At 45.6% G+C, this 20,129-nt stretch overlaps 1 protein-coding gene and 1 pseudogene across 1 annotated transcript in view; both read right to left on the reverse strand.

Annotated features, from left to right (window-relative positions):
- Positions 1–14,056, reverse strand: part of GOT2 (glutamic-oxaloacetic transaminase 2) — a 28,105-nt gene extending 14,049 nt beyond the window's left edge. Inside the window, exons 1-2 of the mRNA XM_028095021.2 lie at positions 13,848–14,056; positions 499–655 (exon numbers count right to left, since the gene is read on the reverse strand). Coding sequence (XP_027950822.1) covers positions 499–655; positions 13,848–13,936 — 246 coding nt within the window. The 5' untranslated portion in view covers positions 13,937–14,056. The remainder of the gene's footprint in view (positions 1–498; positions 656–13,847) is intronic.
- Positions 2,495–2,924, reverse strand: LOC114201527 (ORM1-like protein 2 pseudogene; annotated as a pseudogene).
- Positions 14,057–20,129: the final 6,073 nt, after the last annotated feature.

Here is a 20,129-nt window from a genome sequence, read left to right on the forward strand (position 1 = left end):
ATCCACAAAGGGCTATTCTTATAACCAAGAGGCAATGTTTAAATTTTTGGTCCTTTTGTGCACCCTCAGGATTAAACATGACACTATGCCTGCTTTATAGATAATCACAGAAGTTCAATCTTTTTTTTTTTTAAAGATTTTATTTATTTTTCAACAGAGAGAGAGACAGCGAGAGAGGGAACACAAGCAGGGGGAATGGGAGAGGGAGAAGCAGGCTTCCCGCTGAGCAGGGAGCCAGATGCGGGACTCGATCCCAGGACCCTGGGATCATGACCCGAGCTGAAAGCAGATGCTTAATGACTGAGCCACCCAGGCGCCCACAGAAGTTCAAACTTGAAAAAGACCACATAGTTCACTTTTACAAGTGATTCAAGCAGTTGGTGCCAGAACTAGAAGCTAGGTCCCCTAACTCCCAGCCTGGCACTTTTTCTGCCACTCTCCAGGAGCTCTCTTCAGTTTATTTATCCCGAGAAGGCAGGAGAAAGATGGCAAACTCACCTTCCGGACACTAGGGAGCACATAAGGCTTTCCATTATCATCCCGGTAGGCACCAACTCCCAGATTCATCTTTTTGCTGTTGGTGTCTCTCTTAAAGGCTTCTGTGACTCCCAGGATGGGATCTGGGGGCCCCATTTCCACATGGGTCCACCAGGAGCTGGAATGAGAAATAAATCAGTCACAGTAGCTGGATTTCCATGGCCAGAGACATCTCAAATCTGCCAAAGCACTTCACAGAGGAGGGCAGAAGACCAAAGGTTTTAGTGCAAATGTAATGAGGAGAAGGGGGATACCCCAATCATCCGGAGAGGACAGGGTGCATATGTAGGCTTTCACAGTCCAAACCTGATCTAAATTCCCAGGCGAAGACTATTTCATGTAATTTGTCTGTGAGAAACTGAGAGTGGTAAAAGATGACGCAAGAGAAGCAAGCAAGGACCACTGCAAGAGTATTATGTGACCCCCCTCCCACTAAGGCGCTTGGGTTTTATCCTGTTCTTAAACTTGTTAAAGGGTAGCATTTGGAGAACTTGTTAAAAACACAGGTTCCTGTGTCCCATCTTGGATAGTGAGAACATGTAGAGTCATTAAAGTTTTTTGGGAGGCAGGGGGAGGCTGGTTGATCAGGTAAGGGGAGTGACAGGAATAGCCTTGGATTTTTGGAGCCCATCTGGTCACAAGGTGGGGTACTGAATGCAGAGTGCCAAGAGTAGATGCAGAAGGATCACTGGTTCATTAATTAGCAAAAGAGATTAAGGGATCAGGGCCTAAACCAGAATGAGGCAGTAAGGGTAGAGAGAAAGACAGAATTTCGAGGTATTTAGGAATTAAAAATCAACAAGAACTACTTATAACATCCTATTGATTTCCTCACTACTTACCAAGTTAAAATGCTGGACAATGTTCATTATTCTATATATATATGAGTCATGATTTTGCCTTAAAAAATTATCCCTTGGGGAGGGGGGTGGAGGGATGGGGTAACTGGGTGATGGACATTAAGGAGGGCACATGATGTGATGAAAACTGGGTGTTATATAAGACTGATGAATCATAGGCCTGTATCTCTGAAACTAATAATACATTATATGTTAATTATTTGAATTTAAATAAAAAATGTTTTAAAAAAATTATCCCTTAACAGTCTTGCGGGAAGGGGGTCATCCACCTGGGTCAGGTGAACTATGTTGCTAGGGAAGTACACCTCATCTTTCCTTGGTGTCCTGAGGTAATCTCCAGAGGCAACAGAACTTTATTTTTTTGGGACGCCTGGATGGCTCAGTCGGTTAAGCATCTGCCTTCAGCTCAGGTCATGATCCCAGGGTCCTGGGATTGAGTCCGGGCTCCTTGCTCAGCGGGGAGCCTGCTTCTCCCTCTGCCTACAAGCTCCCCCTGCTTGTGTTCTCTCTCTCTCGCTGACAAATAAATAAAAACATCTTAAAAAAACTTTTTTTTTGGAAAAAAAATTATTTTTTTTGAGAGACAGTGTGGGGGGTGTAGGGGAGGGGCAGAGGGAGAGGGAGAGAATCTTAAGCTTCACGTCCAGCACCGAGCCTGACGTCAGGCTCCATCTCATGACCAAGATCATGACCTGAGCTGAAATCAAGACTTGGATGCTTCACCCAACTGAGCCACCCAGGCGCCCCCTCAAATTACCTTTATTATAAGGAAAATACACAGCAAAACACAGCTGAAAGGTGGTGGGGGTGGAAGATCTGGAAAAACTTAATAAGCAAACAAGCTGCCCAAATATGGCTTCTTACTGTGGGGGGAGAGTGATTTGGCCCTTATCTTTCCTGCTTTTCCTGATTTAAAGAAACCTGCTCTTAGCAGGGCTGGGCCCAGGGAGCCCCATTTTCCAATCTGTTTTCTTCCTTGGGAAGAGAAAGGGTGGGAAAAGTTGTAGAGTTTTTAGGCTTTCAAGATACAGAAGGCAATATGGAGATGGAAAGGATGTCACAGCCCTTCGGTCCAGTGTCATCCCCAGGCCCATCCCTCAGGATTTGCTGATGCCAAAGACACGAACCCCAAGAAATTGGGGTAACTTTGGCAGCAGTACACTGAGCAATGAGGCTGTGTAGATGATGTGTAGAAGTTGGCCAGGAGGTAGAGGACAATAGGAGAAATGCTGAGGAATTTACATTGGAGCCTATAGACCATCTGTTCCCAGTGTGTCAGTAGCTAGGCTTTCCTTGGTGAGGGGTCTCAAAGGGTGTCCCTTTTGCTGTATAGAAGACATACATAGCCAAGTTATGGATGACGTTGGTCAGGGTCCAGACAACAGGAATGCTGAAGGGGATGCTGAGTAGAACATGTGGCAGTCCTACCAAGACAATGTAGGCCAGCCAGATGCCCTATTACATCACTTGAATGTTGGGGTTTACTTTGCTGTGTACCACCCCCATATTCATCCTGCTAGCTTCAGAAGCCCTTCCAGCTGGAGGCAGGGCACTCCCTTCCACACCTGTGGTCTCCAGGAAGCAGCCCAAGGCAAAAACTGTTTCTCTGGTTTGTTCCCTACCTGCTATTGATTTGGGGTTTGGTTTCTGGTTTACCTGTGGCCAGTAAGCTAGTCCTCATCAGCAGCAATGATTGTGAATCTGGTTTTATGATCTGACCATTCAGTTATCTCTGAAAATGCGTAGCAGAGATCTATTCTCTGTTGGGTGAGTGATGACACATAATTTGGTTTGTTGTTTGTTTGACTTTGTTTATTTGAAGCTTAAATCAAGAATTTTGCAGTTCTGGGGTGCCCGGCTGGCTCAGCTGGTGGAGCATGCAACTCTTGATCTTGGGGTTGTGGGTTTGAGCCTCACGTTGGGTACAGAGATTACTTAATAAAATCTTAAAAAAAAAATCTTGCAGCTCTTTTTTTCTTAAATCAGAACTGTGAGGTTTTTGTATTTATTCTTGGCCCGTGGCTGAAGTTGTAAATCTAAAGAGCTATAAGAGGGGCGCCTGATGGGTGCCTGGGTGGCTCAGTTGGTTAAGCGACTGCCTTCGGCTCAGGTCATGATCCTGGAGTCCCGAGATGGAGTCCCGCATCGGACTTCCTGCTCGGCAGGAGTCTGCTTCCCCCTCCGACCCTCTTCCCTCTCATGCTCTCTTTCAAATAAATAAATAAAATCTTAAAAAAAAAAAAAAAGAGGCGTCTGTGTGGCTCAGTCAGTTAAGCATCTGCCTTCGGCTCAGGTCATGACCCCAGGGTCCTGGGATTGAGCCCCGCATTGGGCTCTCTGCTCAGTGGGAAGCCTGTTTCTCCCTCTCACACTCCCCCTGCTTGTGTTCCCTCTCTCGCTGCCTCTCTCTGCCAAATAAATAAATAAAATCTTAAAAAAAAAAAAGAGCTATAAGATCTCTATGTGTCAGTAATTTAGAAAGGCTTTTTTTGTTTTACCTCTCAGTGTCTGAATGTGAAATGTTTTCCAGCTCTGTAGGGTACTGATAAAAATTTTGGGGCTCCTGGGTGGCTCAGTTCATTAAGCGCCTGACTTTTGATTTCAGCTCAGGTCTTGATCTGAGCGTTGTGAGTTCAAGCCCTGTGTTGGGCTCCACTTAAAAAAAAAATCTCAAAGGTGCTCTGTTCTGATTGTGTTATAAAGACTGAATTTCTAGTACTTTAAATGTGCTAGACAAAGTTTTTTCTTAAAGAAACTAACTCAAATGTTTAAAAAATTCAAGTTCACAGTGATATAAACCTTTGAGATCAGTTGAACTGATTTAATAAAAATAGTTATGTCTTTTATTTATTCCTATTAAGTATGATACAAGTATACATTTTATTCTGTGGCTTTGTTTTTCCTAAACTTATACTAGTTTACTGATACTATAAGCTAACATTATTCCTATATAATGTTTAAAATTATGAAAAATGTAAGTTTGTGTTCAACTAATCATTACCGTGGCATATTTTCACCTCACACTTGTCAGAATGGCTAAAATCAAAGACACAAGAAACAAGCATTGGCTTGTGGAGAAAAAGGAACCCTCGTGCACCGCTGGTGGGAATCCAAGGTGTAGCAGCCACTGTGGAAAAGAGTATGGTGGTTCCTCAAAAAAATTAAAAATAGAGGGCGCCTGGCTGGCTCAGTCAGCAGAGCGTGCACCTCTTGATCTCAGGGTCGTGAGTCTGAGCCCTACACTGGGTGTCGAGATTACTTACAAAAGAAAAAGAAAAAAGTTAAAAAAAAGATTAAAAATAGAATCACCATATGATCCAGCAACTCCACTACTGGTTATCTACTCCAAATATAACAAAATTCGAAAAGATGTATGTCACCATATGTGAACTGCAGCGTTATTTATAATAACTAAGATATGGAAGGAAGCAGCCCGAGTGTCCATCCATAGATGAATGGATAGAGAAGATGTGGTAGAATGGAATATTATTAAGCCACAAAAAGAATGAAATCTTGTCATCTGCAACAACATGGATGGATTCAGACAGTATAATACTAAGTGAAATAAGTCAGTCACAGAAAGACAAGTACCATATGATCTCACTCACATGCGGAATTTATGAACAAAACAAATAAGCAAAGAAGAAAAGAGACAAAAAACCAGACTCTTAAATATAAAGAACTGGTGGTTTCCAGAGGGGAGGTGGGTGGGCAGATGCAGGAGATGAGTGAAATAGGTGGAGGGGAATAAGAGCACACACATCTTGATGACCACTGAGTTACGTGCAGAATTGCTGAATCCTTATACTGCACACCTGAAACTAATATAACACTGTATGTTAATTATACTTGAATTAAAAAAATAAAAATCATATTTTTTCTCTTTTTAAAGATGTATTTATTTTTAAGATTTTATTTATTTATTTGAGAGAGAAAGAGAGAGGGAGAGAGTGGGAGAGAGAGCGTGCATGAGTGGGGAGAAGAGCAGAGGGAGAGCGAAGCAGACTCTCTGCTGAGCAGGGAACCCGATGTGGGGGCTCTACCCCAGGACTCTGAGATCAAGACCCGAGCCGAAGGCAAACACTTAACCAACTGAGCCACCCAGGTGCCCCCCCTTTTTTAAAAAGATTTTATTTATTTGAGGAGAGAGAGGGAGAGAGAGAGCACAAGTGGGGGTAGGGGCAGAGGGAGAAGCAGACTTCCTGCTGAGCAGGGAGGCAGACATGGGGCTTTATCTCAGGACCCTGAGATCATGACCTGAGCCAAAGGCAAATGCTTAACCGACTGAGCCACCCAGGCGCCCCTATTTTTTCTCTTTTATTAGATTCATTCATTCATTCATGGACTGCACCTCCAGCATGGAACCCCACTTGGGCCTTAACTCACCACCCTGAGATCAACACCTGAGCTGAAACCAAGAGTTGGAAGCTTAACCTTAGATTGAGCCACCCAGGCACCCCAGTAGGTTAAATTTTTTAGAGTAGTTTTATTTTTTTTAGTTTTTAAAAAAGATTTTATTTATTTGACAGTGAGAGTGAGAGAGGGAGAGGGAGAAGCATATTCCCCGCTAAGCAGAGAGCCTGATGTGGGGCTCAGTCCCAAGAACCTGGGATGATCATGACCTAAGCTGAAGTCAGATGCTTAACCGACTGAGCCAGCCAGGCATCCCATAGAACAGTTTTAGATTTACAGAAAATTGAGCAGCTAGTACAGAGTTCCCAACAGCTGCCCCCGAAGTTTCCTCTTATTATTAACACTTTATATTAGTAGAGTACATTTGTTACAATTAATGAACCAATACTGACACATTATTAAATCCACAATTTATTCAGATTTCTTTAGTTTTCACCCAATGTCCTATTTCCGTTCTAAAGGCCTACCCAGATATCATATTGCATTTACTTGTCATGTCTCCTTGGGCTGCTCTTGGTGGTGGCAGTTTCAGATATTCCTTGTTTTTGATCACTTTGACAGTTCTGGGGAGTACTGGTCAGGCATACTGCAGGATATCCCTCTACTGGACTTTGATATTCTTCTCATTAGACTGGAGTTATGGGTGGTTAGGAGAAGAGTAATTTTATTTTGTAATATGTCCACTTAAAGATAATTTCTAAGGTCTTTAAGTAACTTAAAATCTAGGACTAATATAATTATGAGTTAATGGGTTACTTAATTATTGGATACCTACATAATTTCTAAGTAAGACAGGATACAGACACACTGATTACTAAGCATAATTTTTATATACTTTTATTTCCTATTTTTATATGTGCTAGAGAGGTTACAGCTTTGGATCATTTTATTAATTAAAAATTTTTTGGGGGGGGTAAACAACAAATTTATTTTCTCACAGTTCTAGAAACTAGAAGTCCAGAGCTTTGGGTCATTTTAGTGAACATGTTCTTTGTTGTCATTTTAAGGAAGAAATAAGAAAGTACATATATATAAATAAAGTATAAAAGGGATATATGTGTGGCTGTAGAAGGTGAACCACGTGCATCCACTAGTCTGCTAAAATGCTTATGTAGGAGTGACATCAGTGCCCTCCCCTCGGTTTTGTCTGTGAAATGGAAGTTACTTTGGTTAAAAGTTATTATTAATGAGTGGTTGAGAATATACTAGGATCAACTATGACAGAGAAATGCAACTTTGTATATGTTTTTGTTTTTCAAGGAAAAAAGTTGTGTTGTCCTAAAGCAGTGGTCTTCAAACATTTTGGTCTCTGGATCCCTTTTTATTCTTAAAATATTCTTTTTATTCTTAAAACTTGTTAAGGGTCTGAAACCTTGTTTTTTCCTTAAAAAACAGAACACAAAACATAGTTCCTCACATATGAAATGGCTTTACAGTCATGTTATGTTTAATTTTAATGTTGTCATTTTAATTAAATAGGTAAACAATGATTAATTCTCAGGCACTCACAATCTTATCTTAATCAAGTGATCAAATATTTAACAATTTTTTTGATTCAGGCTTCCCAAATTGAATCCTAAATATAGAAAACATAAAACTTTCAGGCAATCTTTCACCTAAAACTACTTTGAGATTTCTAAGAGGGCACCCAAGGAGCACCATCCATGTTTCCAATAAACACTCTCTTGGCAGCAGGATGCATTAATGTATCAAAACTGAGGTTTTACCTCATGGTAAATTACTGTTCTGAGAAAAAGATTATTCTACCCTTTTTCTTCAGGGCAAATAAGCAAAAAGCTTTTTACAGTTTCATATTGTAAAAAACAAAGTCTTTTTTTAAAGATTTAATTAAAATTTTTTTTTAAGATTTTATTTATCTGACAGAGAGACACAGCTAGAGAGGGAACACAAGCAGGGGGAGTGGGAGAGGGAGAAGCAGGCTTCCCGCGGAGCAGGAGCCCCATGCGGAGTTCAATCCCAGGACCCTGGGATCATGACCTGAGCCGAAGGCAGACGCTTAACGACTGAGCCACCCAGGCGCCCAAGATTTATTTTTGACAGAGAGAGAGTGTGTACAAGCAGGGGAAGAAGCAGCAGCAGGAGAGGGAGAAGCAGGCTTCCCGCTGAGCAGGGAGCCCGATGTGGGGCTCGATCCCAAGACCCTGGGATCATGACCTGAGCTGAAGGCAGACGCTTAACCATCTGAGCCACCCAGGCGCCCCAGAAAACAAAGTCTTTATGATCTCCTAAATCAGTCATTGAGAATGCTCTGTGCTAAGAGCTGGGAATATAAAGAAGAGTAAAACAACCCCTGACTACCACATTAGCCCAGGGGGGGTGACCCCGTAGGGAGTTCTAAACAATGCAGGCTGGGGTGGGGGGATGATGTACAGTGAAAAAGACAGGCTCAGAGCACAGAATATTATTTTTCAGAGCCTTGAGGACAGGACCTAATAACCTGGGGAAGGGGGAGAAAGAATAGGATTAGGGAGGCTTCCGGGAGGAGGTGACATATGAGGTGAGTGCTAGGGATGACAGGAGGAAAAAGGCATTCCTAGCAGAGGCATAAGAATAAAGGCTGAAGGTGAAAAAGAGCTTGGGGAGTGGTGGTGTTGCAATGGCAGGTGGAAGCTAGGGAAGCAAGGTTCCAAATTACCCAGGGAACTAGCTCACGTTCTCTTAGTAATCATTTATCCAATCTCAACCAATCAAACGTTTTAGCACAGCACAGTGAGAGTTCTCTGTGCTCACCATGCTGACAAGCTCAGTGAGAATTTCCTTCTCGAAAATGGTTCTCTTGTTGAACTTGTCAGTGTCCAGTCAGCACTCGTACACCTCACTCCTCCATGAGGCACAATGGATGGCTCAGCACAGCATTACAGAGTTAAATTTATGCTCTTCTGACATGCTGAAAACTGCCTTAGTATTAGTTGCTATAATTGTTATGTACAGTTAATTCTGTTATTGAAGGGTAGATTATTCCATTTTTGGATTTCCTAGGCTTTTATTCACTTGCCTTAGATAATGTCAGTACTGGGCAAACTGCATGGATTCAAATAACACCTCAGCTGCCTACCAGCTTGGGTGAGCACAGGCAAGCCAACTAAGTTCTAAATCTCAACTTTCCTTATTGTAAGATGAGAGCATAACAGTCCCGATTGTACAGGGTTGTTAGAAGGATGAAAGGAGTTATTAAATATAAAACTCTGAGCCTGGAACAGAGGGAGTGCTTGCTGTTAGCGGGTATCATTGCTACTATATTACTTCTGTGCTTTCAATTATAACTACCATGCCACTAGCATGGTGTCTGGTGAGGCAAGTATGTAGATAATTCAAATATTTTTATTTAGCATATGGTCATAACTTTATGACCAAATACAGGTCTTTCTTGCTTTTCAGTTATTTCTATTTAGTTTTTCTACAGCTTTGGGAGACAGTATACCATCCTTTCCCCTCACTAGTTCTATTGCCAGGACTCAAAATCCCCCTTTTTTTCATTGATGTAGGCTGCTTAGTTGTTCCAGTGTCTAAGCAACAGTATGAAACAGATACCTTGAAGCAACTTCTGACTTGGGCCTAAAGAAAGCTTCCTTTATTTCCTACCCACAATTCAGACCCTGAAGACATGTAGCCACCTGCCTCTATACATCACTGTCATTAAGTGATGAGTGAAAGGAATACTTTGAATGTCAATGACATATTATAGAAAACTTCCAGTAAGCAATTTTCATTTTGAAAAAGATATCTCTGTCTCTAAGGCCTTTAATCAACAACGACAGGACTGTGGCCCCAAGCCACGGGACAGAAGGCACCATTCTTTCTTTTTTTTTTTTTTAATAGGAATCTTTATTTTTTTTAAAGATTTTTATTTATTTATTTGACAGTGAGAGACACAGCGAGAGTGGGAACACAAGCAGGGGGAGTGGGAGAGGGAGAAGCAGGCTTCCCACCGAGCAGGGAGCCCGATGTGGGGCTCGATCCCAAGACCCTGGGATCATGACCTGAGCCGAAGGCAGCCGCTCAACGACTGAGCCACTCAGGCGCCCCAGGAGGCACCATTCTTACTAAACGGTGTGAAAAGCACTTATTCATCCAGTTCTTTCAAAAGTTTATTGAGCACAGAGATTTTCTCAGAAACCATGGTCTTGAGTCTTTTGGCAGAGATCTGATCAAGAGTGGTATATTTTAAGAATTCTAAAAGCAGGGGCGCCTGGGTGGCTCAGTCGTTAAGCGTCTGCCTTCAGCTCAGGTCATGATCCCAGGGTCCTGGCATCGAGCCCCGCATCGAGCCCCGCATCGAGCCCTGCATCGGGCTCCCTGCTCGGCGGGAAGCCTGCTTCTCCCTCTCCTTCTCCCACTCCCCTTACTTGTGTTCCCTCTCTCGCTGTGTCTCTCTCTGTCAAATAAACAAAATCTTAAAAAAAAAAAAAAAGAATTCCAAAAGCAATTTCATAATATTGAATCTTTAAATATAGGAGCAGGGATACTCAATTCAATTAGTTCTACACTAGTAATCATGTTTGGAACCTCTGTGCCCTTCATCACTCCATTCCTTAAAAGGGTAAAGACTTTATGCCCACAATATAAGAACCATGATATTTTCAAGGGATAGTAATGGATGAAAACAAGAGTGCTCTAGGGACAAAACTGATGCTAATAACCTGTGGCCTCCAAATTGATTCCTACCAATGTACTTTGGACATGAGTGCAAAGCCTCAGCCATTGAGCAATGTTGACTAGCAAACCAAAAGATGTTAGGTACAAACTATCCAGATAAGCATTTCTAATTCAAATGCCTTGCAATTTTTTTGGGAACCTCTCTGGTGCTTTGTAGTTTAAAAACATGCTTTCCCTCACATTCCCTTTTTTATTTTTTTTAAAGATTTTATTTATTTATTTGACAGAGACACAGCGAGAGAGGGAACACAAGCAGGGGGAGAGGCAGAGGGAGAAGCAGGCATCCTGCCGAGAGGGGAGCCCGATGCAGGGCTCAATCCCAGGACCCTGGGATCCTAACCTGAGCTGAAGGCAGACGCTTAACTGACTGAGCCACCCAGGCTCCCCTCCCTCACATTCTTATTTTAAAAATAAGAGAATTTGCTCATGATCACAGAACTAAAAATGGCAAAGATGGTACTACAATTTTGATCTTCCAATACTGGTTATTATGCCACTATGCACACTGCCTTTTTTTTTTTATTTTTAAGATTTATTTATTTGAGAGAGAGAAGAGCACATGTGTATGAGTGGAGAGGCAGAGGGAGAGAATCTTTAAGCAGACCCTCCACTGAGCGCAGAGCCCGACTCGGGGTTCAATCCCATGACCCTGAGATTAAGACCTGACTTGAAAACAAAAGTAAAATGCTCAACCGAGGCACCCAGGAGTATACCCCCTTTTTAAGATTTTTATTTATTTGAGAGAAAGAGAGAGTGCACGCTGACTTACTAAAGGGTATCATGTTCTCCTTCAGTTATTTCACTAAAAATTAAATCAGGATAATTAAGAACAGATCATTATAAATCAAAATACATTAGCATATTTTCCTTTCTTCATTGACCTGGGACTAAGCTTGATTTCATGTCACTATGTTTTCACAGCACAGTCAACAAGACAAGGTTAAATGTTGAGTGCTTTCTGTTTAAAAAATGCAGCTTAATGAAACATTTGAACTTAGAGTTCCATTTAAATGACCCAAAACCAATTAAGTATTTCATAGGATAAATCCTCAGTTCTTCAGAATACTGACTGCCAAGGTTGAATTGTATTAAAATGAGATGTTTAAAAAAAAAAAGAAACTTCAATTAGTTGAGTTTATTTTAAATGTTTTCCCTTTGGATTTTGATCACTTCTACAGTGGCAGCAGTGAAGGTTCTCACTTCCTTGTTACCTGAACAGTTACCAGCCCAGGCTAGATAGGCATCTGGCTTTATCACTCAATCATGTATCATTGTTTAAACCTGAACAACACCTTTTCAGCTGCAGATGCTCAAGTATTTTAAGACTTTACATCAATGAACAAAGTCGGTAAGGATTCTGCTGTCATGGAACTTACATTCTCATTGTGAAAAGACAGAAAAGAAAAATGAGTCAGCCACTCAAACTCAATGACTAAAAGGTCACACCCATTGGGATTTTCATCAAGCACTTTTAAGTAAAGCTTTAGGCTACTCAGCCAAATCTATAAAACAATAATTACTTTAAGACCACTACAATGTTGAAAGACTTTCTCTTGCCCATAATTTTAGACACCGCTTTCTCTTCTTCAAATGTGCTGCGTAAATGATAACCCCTCTCTAATTCTGGTCCACTAGATAGGCTGGCTTAAAGAGCACACCTTGACAGGGGGCCAAGGAGGAGCTAAATCAGGGAGAGATAAAGTGTGAAAGCCCAAGCAAAACTGTACTGCCAACAGTGTGAGGCTGCATAAGGGACAAACTGTTCTGCGGGCTTTGAAGATGACATGGAAACAATCAAGGCACGGACGGGTAACAGGCCAAGGCTTTGCTCCTTTAGTCAACTCTGGCTGGAGGTGGGTTGGAGACTAGGTTCCTCATTAGGTGGTACTTAAGGATACAGTCCCAAATCGCCTTCTTGAGTGAATTAATCGTCCGGCTCAGGTCCTCAGGAAGGAATTTCTAATTCGTTTTAAACTCGGTACTTTTTTATTGCAACACTCAGCACAGTGTGAAATTACATATTTGTCATTTTTCTTTTTAAAGATTTTTTATTTATTTGAGAGAGAGAATGAGAGACAGAGAGCACGAGAGAGAAGAGGGTCAGAGGGAGAAGACGACTCCCCGCCGAGCAGGGAGCCCGATGCGGGACTCGATCCCGGGACTTCAGGATCATGACCTGAGCCGAAGGCAGTCGCCCAACCAACTGAGCCACCCAGGCGCCCCCATATTTGTCATTTTTTAAAAAAGATTTTATTTGACAGAGACACAGCAAGAGAGGGAACACAAGCAGGGGGAGTGGGAGAGGGAGAAGCAGCAGCCTTCCCGCGGAGCAGGGAGCCCGATGCGGGGCTCGATCCCAGGACCCTGGGACCATGACCTGAGCCGAAGACAGACGCTTCACGACGGAGCCACCCAGGCGCCCCGTATTTGTCCCCCATATTTGTCAGTTTTTTGAGTGATACCGGTCTCTCCCTCAGATTTAGCATCTGGTCTAGCACCTGGCTCTGAGAAACTGCGGTGACAAACTATTCACTAAAGGAGTGCAGAGCGAGGGGGAGAGGAAGAACGGCGACTTCCCCAGAGTCAAACAAAAAGGAGGTAAACTACACCTTGACCCTTCTCCATGCAAAGGCCACGAGGCCCAGGGGTCACCGGCGACTCAGGCGGTAACATGGGGGGGTGGGGGGGGAAGGGAGGGAGAATGCCACACCCCAAGGTCAGGGGATGCAGAAACGAAAGGTGGGCCTGAAAGCCAGAGCCCCAGGAGCCTTCCGCCGTGTACTTCCTACCCGCCCCCCCCCGCCCACGACCGGCAGCACGCCGCGGCCTTGCCAACCTTGCTCAGGGCGGAGGGAGGCCAGGACAGGTGAGCCCCGCCATGCCCCAGGGTAGCCCATCAAGGGCACCCGCGCCCCTCAGCACCGCAGCCAATCGGCGCGAGGCAGTTTCGGCGGCGCAGCCAATCGGCGCCAGGCCGGCCGGCACCGCAGCTCCGTGTGTTCTCCACTCGCCACCCCACCCCCACCCCCACGGCGCCGAATCCGCGTCGCGTGACCCCCCCCCCCGAATGGGAGTCCGGGTGCCGTAGAGGGCCACACTTCCTAACCCCGGGGGAACGCGTTGGCGCGCTCTCCTACGGTCCTGGGGCAAGGGAGGGGAGGGATGTAGGACCCCGACGGTCACTTGGAGGCGCCGACGCTCAATTATCAGCCCCCAGTGAAGCCGACGGGGTGTCAGAGAAAGTGTGTGTGTGGTGCTCGCGCTTGTGCTTGAGGGGCGGCGGGGAGATGTCCTGGGGTGTCCGCAGCCCGGCTGGGCAGGCCTGTTGTCCCCAGTTCCGTCTCGGTCTCCCCTGCTTACCTGGCTCTGGCAGAAGCCGCAGCAGCGAGGCCCGGGTGGAAAGCGGCGGCGATCCCGGACAGGACGCGGCCGGAGTGCAGCAGGGCCATGGTGGGCGGCAAGAAGGCAGTGGGTCGCTACAGGACGGAGCGCAGGGCCAGCGGGCGTAGACACAGAGGTGCGGGCTCCGGCTGAAGGTAAGGACAGCAACTTCTCCGGGGCGGCTAGAGCGGCCGCCCGCCGGCCCGAGCATCGTCACAGCGCACCCTGGCGAGGCCTCCCGCACCGAGCGGTGTGTGTGGGCTCGCCGCGGAGTTGGCACTCCCGGGACCACGTGGTCCCGGAGAATGGTGACCGCGCCGTTTACTGCGGTTCGCAGTGCCTGAAAAGCTTTCGTTTAATCACGACGGACCCGACAGTAGAGCTGCTATCGTGCCAGTTTGAAAGCTGGGAAAATGTAGGCTGATGTAGCCTAAGTAATTTGCCTCCTGCTTTACTGCCAGTAACCAAGGTTGCGGGTCTTCAATCTTTAGCTGGATATTTCCCTAAGGGCAAATCACCTCGGCCTTCCTCCTGAGTTTCTTTAATCCCTGTTTGTAGAGGATAACGGGCGGGTCTCGTGGGGGGTATTTGTGAGGATTAAGTGAGATTAGCCGATTATGTCTAAAAACGGCCTGGTTTAGTAGTACAAGATAACCCGTGGTTACTAATGACAAACTTGAGTTTGTCAAATCCTTGCAGTTGTGTGTGGAAGGGATTAATCACTTTTAAAGGAAAAAGTGAGTAAATTTGAGATATCAGAAGTTGAAGAATGATTCAAACAAGTCCGCTCTAAAGAACGGCTGTTTCTCTGACACTTCTAAAAATCCCAAGTAGAACTGTGTCCCTTGCCGATTTAATTTATTCCCTGTGGTATCTCATTGCCTGAATGAATAAATCCAAACACCTATCCAAGGTCGTCATATTGTAGGCCCTTCCCAGTCTAGCCCCAGCTAACTGCTCTCTCCCTGAACTCAACCTATGCTCCCCCAGGCCATGACTTTGGATTCCACCACTTTGGATTCCACCACTAGATTAGCTGCTCTAACAAAGTACCACAAACTGGATGATTTAAAACAACAGAAACTTATTCTTTTACAGTTCTGGAGGCTAGAAGCCCAAAATTGAGGTGTCAGTAGGGTTCATTCCTTCTGGAGTCTCTGGGACGGGAATCTGTTCCCTGCCTCTCTTCCAGCTTCTGACAGTTGCCAGCAATCCTTGCCAGCAAGCAGTTCCTTGGCTTGTAGATACATCATTCAATCTCTGCCTCTGTCTTCACATGGTATTTTCTCCCTGTGTATATGGCTGGGTCTCTTCTTGTAGGACATGACTCATATGGATGAGGGCCCATCTTAATGGTTTCATCTTAAGTTGATTGCATCTGCCTTACAGCCAGTAACCAAGGTTGCTGGCAACTTGCAAATTAGTCACATTCACAGGTACCTGGGATTGGAACTTAAACCTATATTTTGGGGGGATGCATTTCAACCCATAACAATTACTATCTTTAAGACCCAGCAATTATACTTCCAAGTATAGATCTTGGAGACCTCACACATGTATAGGATGTTAATGAAGCATTGTTTACAAAAGAAAGACACAGGATACAACCGAGTGGCTCATCAATAGTTAAACAGATGTGCTGTTATAGTCACATAATGGAGCGGTATAGAACTACTAATGTGAATGAGCTCAATTTAAAAAAAAAAGACTTTATTTATTTGACAGAGAGAGAGAGTACAAGCAGGGGGAGGAGCAGAGGGAGAGGGAGAAACAGGCTCCCGGCTGAGCAGGGAGCCCGATGCGGGACTAGATCCCAGGACTCTGCAATCATGACCTGAGCCAAAGGCAGACGCTTAACCAACTGACCCAGGTGTCCCACTAGTTTACTTTTATATCCAGTAACTGAAAGACCCAGGAGCCCCTGAATGAGCTCAATTTATAGGCATCAACATAGGTAAACCTCAAAAACATTAAAAAAGCAAGCTGCAGGGCGCCTGGGTGGCTCAGTTGGTTAAGCGACTGCCTTCGGCTCAGGTCATGATCCTGGAGTCCCTGGATCAAGTCCCACATCGGGCTCCCTGCTCGGCAGGGAGTCTGCTTCTCCCTCTGACTCTCTTCCTTCTCGTGCTCTCTTTCTCTCAAAGAAATAAATAAAATCTTAAAAAAAAAACAAGCTGCAGAACCATTTACGTAAAATTTTAACATATGCAAAATCATTTCATATATTCATTTGTTAAAGTATGTATAAGTTTGAAAAAAATACAGGATCAGGAGGGGATGATAGGGTGTTTGCCCTTGTGAAGGGGATGGCACAACTTTATCATATTTGCTTCATAAAAAATTACAGATGATATTAACAATGGTCATCATTTTGGGTGTGTGTATTTGTTATACTGGTTTCTGTAATATATATATCGAACTTTCTCATACGACAGCTAATTTGAGTTACTGGTAGGAAAGATAGATAGGGAGGGACAAATCTTATGAAGTAGAGAGAAGGCTGATACAGTAATTCAGGCAAGAAATTCTGATTGCCTGAGTTCAGGTGGAAGTAGCAATTCCGGGAAAAAGATTACAGATCTGGGATATATCGACGAGGTAGATAAAAAAGGTTTGGTGAGTAGATGCAGGAAGAGGTGGAAAAGGGGTTCAAAATAATTGCCAATATATCAGTTAAAATTGGGGTTGTCTACAAGTAATAGAGACCCCAAATAATTGGCTTGAAGGAGATAAAATTTACTTCTCTGACATAAAAATCCAGAAATAGGTAGTCCAGGGCTGGCATGGCATTTCTGCCCACAAAGTCCTCAAGGGCCCAGGTCCTTACGGCTTGTGACTCGGAGCTCCCTGGGTGTGGCCGTCGCCCAGTATTCTGACGTGGTAGCAACAACTTTAGCGACATGTCTCCAGTCCAGGCAGGAGTCTCAAGGAAGGGGCAAAGATAAAAGATAACAGTGCAAAGGGTTCACTCTATCTATCTAGATATTTATTTTAATTTTTAAAAAAATTTTTTAAAGATTTTTTTAATTTATTTTATTTGAGCGAGAGAGAAAGCACATGAGATGGGGGGAGGGTCAGAGGGAGAAGCAGACTCCCTGCCGAGCAGGGAGCCCGATGTGGGACTCGATCCCGGGACTCAATCCCGGGACTCGATCCCTGGACTCCAGGATCATGACCTGAGTCGAAGGCAGTCGCTTAACCAACTGAGCCACCCAGGCGCCCTTAATTTTTTTATTTTTAAAGATTTTATTCATTTGAGAGAGAGCGAGAGGGAGTGCAGGAGCATGGGGAAGGGGGAAGGGGGAAGGGGAGAAGGAGAGGCAGGCTCCCCAAGGAGCGGGGAACCCCAACTGGGGCTTGATCCCAGGACCCTGAGATCATGACCTGAGCCGAAGGCAGAACTTAACCGACTGAGCCACCCAGGCGCCCCACACTAGCTATCTTTGAAAGGAGCTAAGAGGAGGAGACAGAGCATGGTAAAGATCAGATGGAGGAGAGGGAGCCCGAGGAGGGCCCAGGGGGGAGGACTCAGTTCTAGCAGGGAGCTATCTCGTGTCAACAGGGATTGGCAAAGAAAAAGCTTCGCTGGCAAATCAGTAACTCCTCGCAACCCAAAGCCCCACGTTCTCTACTCCGATCCTGTTAAAGTCGTAACTTCTAGAACTCTATAAACTGAAAGGTTTTCAGAGCTTATTTAGGACAGTGCTTCTCACACTGTAGTGTGCATCAGCACCACCCAGGGGTCTTGTTAAAATGCAGATTCTGATTCAGCAGGTTGTGGGAGGGGCCTGCAGTTCTGCTCTTCTAATAAGCTCCCAGGTGAGGCCAATGCTGCTGGCCAGTGGACCACATTTTGAGTAGCACAGATCTAAACCACACCTTGCCAGCCCTTTATAGGTGTCCCAGGAAGCTGTGTCCCCAGCTCCAGGCTTCCCACTACATACATGGAAAATCTGAGGCCAGAGAGGGAAGAATTGCTTCAGGTCACATAGCCAGCTGGGGATTAAGACTAGAATCAAAAGCACGGATGAAGGGTAGATTCCTTTTACCAACTTCAGCACCAATTACAGATATTCGGGAGGATCCTCAATCTGTTCCCAGCCCTGAATCAGCCCGCTGGTCGCCTGCCCAGGAATTCAAGCTAGAGGATAGATGCTGTGGGTCAGCCGTTAGGCTGCTGGCAGAAAAGAGTTGGTCTCCCCCAGTCTAGAGGACGGAAGACCCCGAAAGAAAGGGAGAGTTCTGCACAGACTCATGGCTCTTTTGGGGAGCCCTCTGATGATCAACACCTGGATGGTTGATGGAGGCAGGATTGGGTAGAAGGAGAAGCTGTGCCAACAGCAGTAACAAGGTTCTGAGAAAGTAATGGCCCCAAAGAGTTGTCCTGAACTGGGGCAATGGGGCCTGGCTTTTATACCTCTGCATCGACTCCCCCTCCCAGACTCCCTCTCACCCCATCCCGCTGAGTGACCTTGCCTGGGCAAATGAATGCCACAGTGGAAAGAGGGGCCAGGGGACCTGAGCAGCCCCTCACAGCATCTGGTACATAACTGTATATACAATCTCTAAGGAGAGAATCCTCAAAGTGCCTGTGTGTGTGTGTGTGTGTGTGTGTGTGTGTGTGTGTGTGTGTGTGTGTGTAGCTGTAGATACACATGCCTGTCTTTGGTGTTTATGGAGGGCATGCATGTGCACTTGGGGTGATTGTGTTTGAGTGTGACCCTGTGTTTGGCATTTGTGTGCATATGTGGAAGTGAGTGGTGTGTGTCTCTGAGGGTACCTATGTGTGTGCCCGTTTGCATGCGGGTATTCGGTATGTGGCAGTGGTGGGGACTGGTTGTGTGCCCGCTTTCGAACCCATCAGGCAAGAAGCTCTGTGGCCGTGTCCCTGAGGAGGACAGAGGAGGCCAGCTGGGCCAGGGTAGGTGGTGTTGGGCTGCCTTGGCGGCCTTGGGTGGAGAAGGGATAGTGCTGGTCAAGAGGGCCACTCTCATCCGAAGAGGTAGCCTTTTCTTTGGACTGCCTGGAGTCTTTTGTATCCTCCCAACCCTTGCCCTCTCTGCCCAGCCTGCCCCAGGAGAAGTGCAAAGCCTCAGAAGAACAGCTGGGGGATGTCTGGGGGAGGGCAGCGCCCTGCCACTGTCAGCCTTCTCCTAGCAGGAGGCAAGAGCGGGTAGTTTCTGGTGACTGGGGCCCTCCTCGGGGTGGGAGAGCATCTCCGGAGGCCCCTCCCCCCGAGAGTATCCTGGTCTCTGACACGTGGACCCTCTGGAAATCTCTCCCACTGGCTCATAGTGTGGCTGCAGACACTTTTCTGCGTATGTGAAATTACTCTGGAAAAGTACATCCACCCTTCTCTACCTGATAACTCTAAGGATTTTAATAAATGATTTAAAAATACTTTATTAATGGTGTCCATCTGTGGCTCCCCTGTTGTACAGCCCTGTTGTGCGGGAATGCCTTGATTTCTCTCGGTTCTGCTTCACACTGGACTTTTCACTCAAAAGAGAACCAGCCAGCTCCCCTGTTGGCTAGGATCATGACAGCAGGAGCTGCGGGTTCTGGACTTGCCCCGGGCTGGTGCTGGCCGCTTGCAGCGACAGGGGGCAGAGCAGCTCATGGGGCAAGGAGCATCTCTGTGGGCAGGGGCCTTGTAAGTGCTCAGGGGGGTGCAGGTTTTAGGAGCCCAGAGTTGAGAGTGGTTGCTGCTGGCTGGGGAACCGGGAGAGGTGATGTGGAAGAGATGGCACATGAGTGGGACCTTGAATGAAGAGATGTTTCAATGTCATCATCTGTCCTTTCCAGCTTTCAGTGTCTGGGAAACCAGGTGGGACACAGATGTCCACCCCATTCACACATGTGACAGCGAAGTGACTTACTCCGGGCCGTCCAGAGCACCTCTTGATAGGACCTAGGCTTTCAGTTAATTGACCTATTGTTCTTTCCAGTCAGTTCCACCCCTCCTGGCTGCCTCTGCTGCATCCACCCTGCCCTGCCCTGTGCGTGGGAATGAGGACCAGGGATCAGAGCCAGGGCTGAGATCTGAGGGCCTAAACACGTCCCACCCACAGATCCCAAGTATGTTCTGCTCCCTAACTATCCCAAGACCGGACATGCTCATAGTTGAGTCATTTCTGACTTATCTGCCAATTTCCTTAAGCCAGAAATCCAGGAGTCATCCTTGATCCGGCTCTCCCTCACCTCCCATATTCCCCAGCTGACCTCCAGAACATGCCTGGCATACCACTACGACGAAAACAT

The sequence above is a fragment of the Eumetopias jubatus genome, unplaced genomic scaffold (assembly GCF_037043125.1).
Source record: "Eumetopias jubatus isolate StellerSeaLion01/CBP00866 unplaced genomic scaffold, mEumJub1_p1.0 scaffold_10, whole genome shotgun sequence".
Taxonomy (NCBI): Eukaryota; Metazoa; Chordata; class Mammalia; order Carnivora; family Otariidae; genus Eumetopias; species Eumetopias jubatus.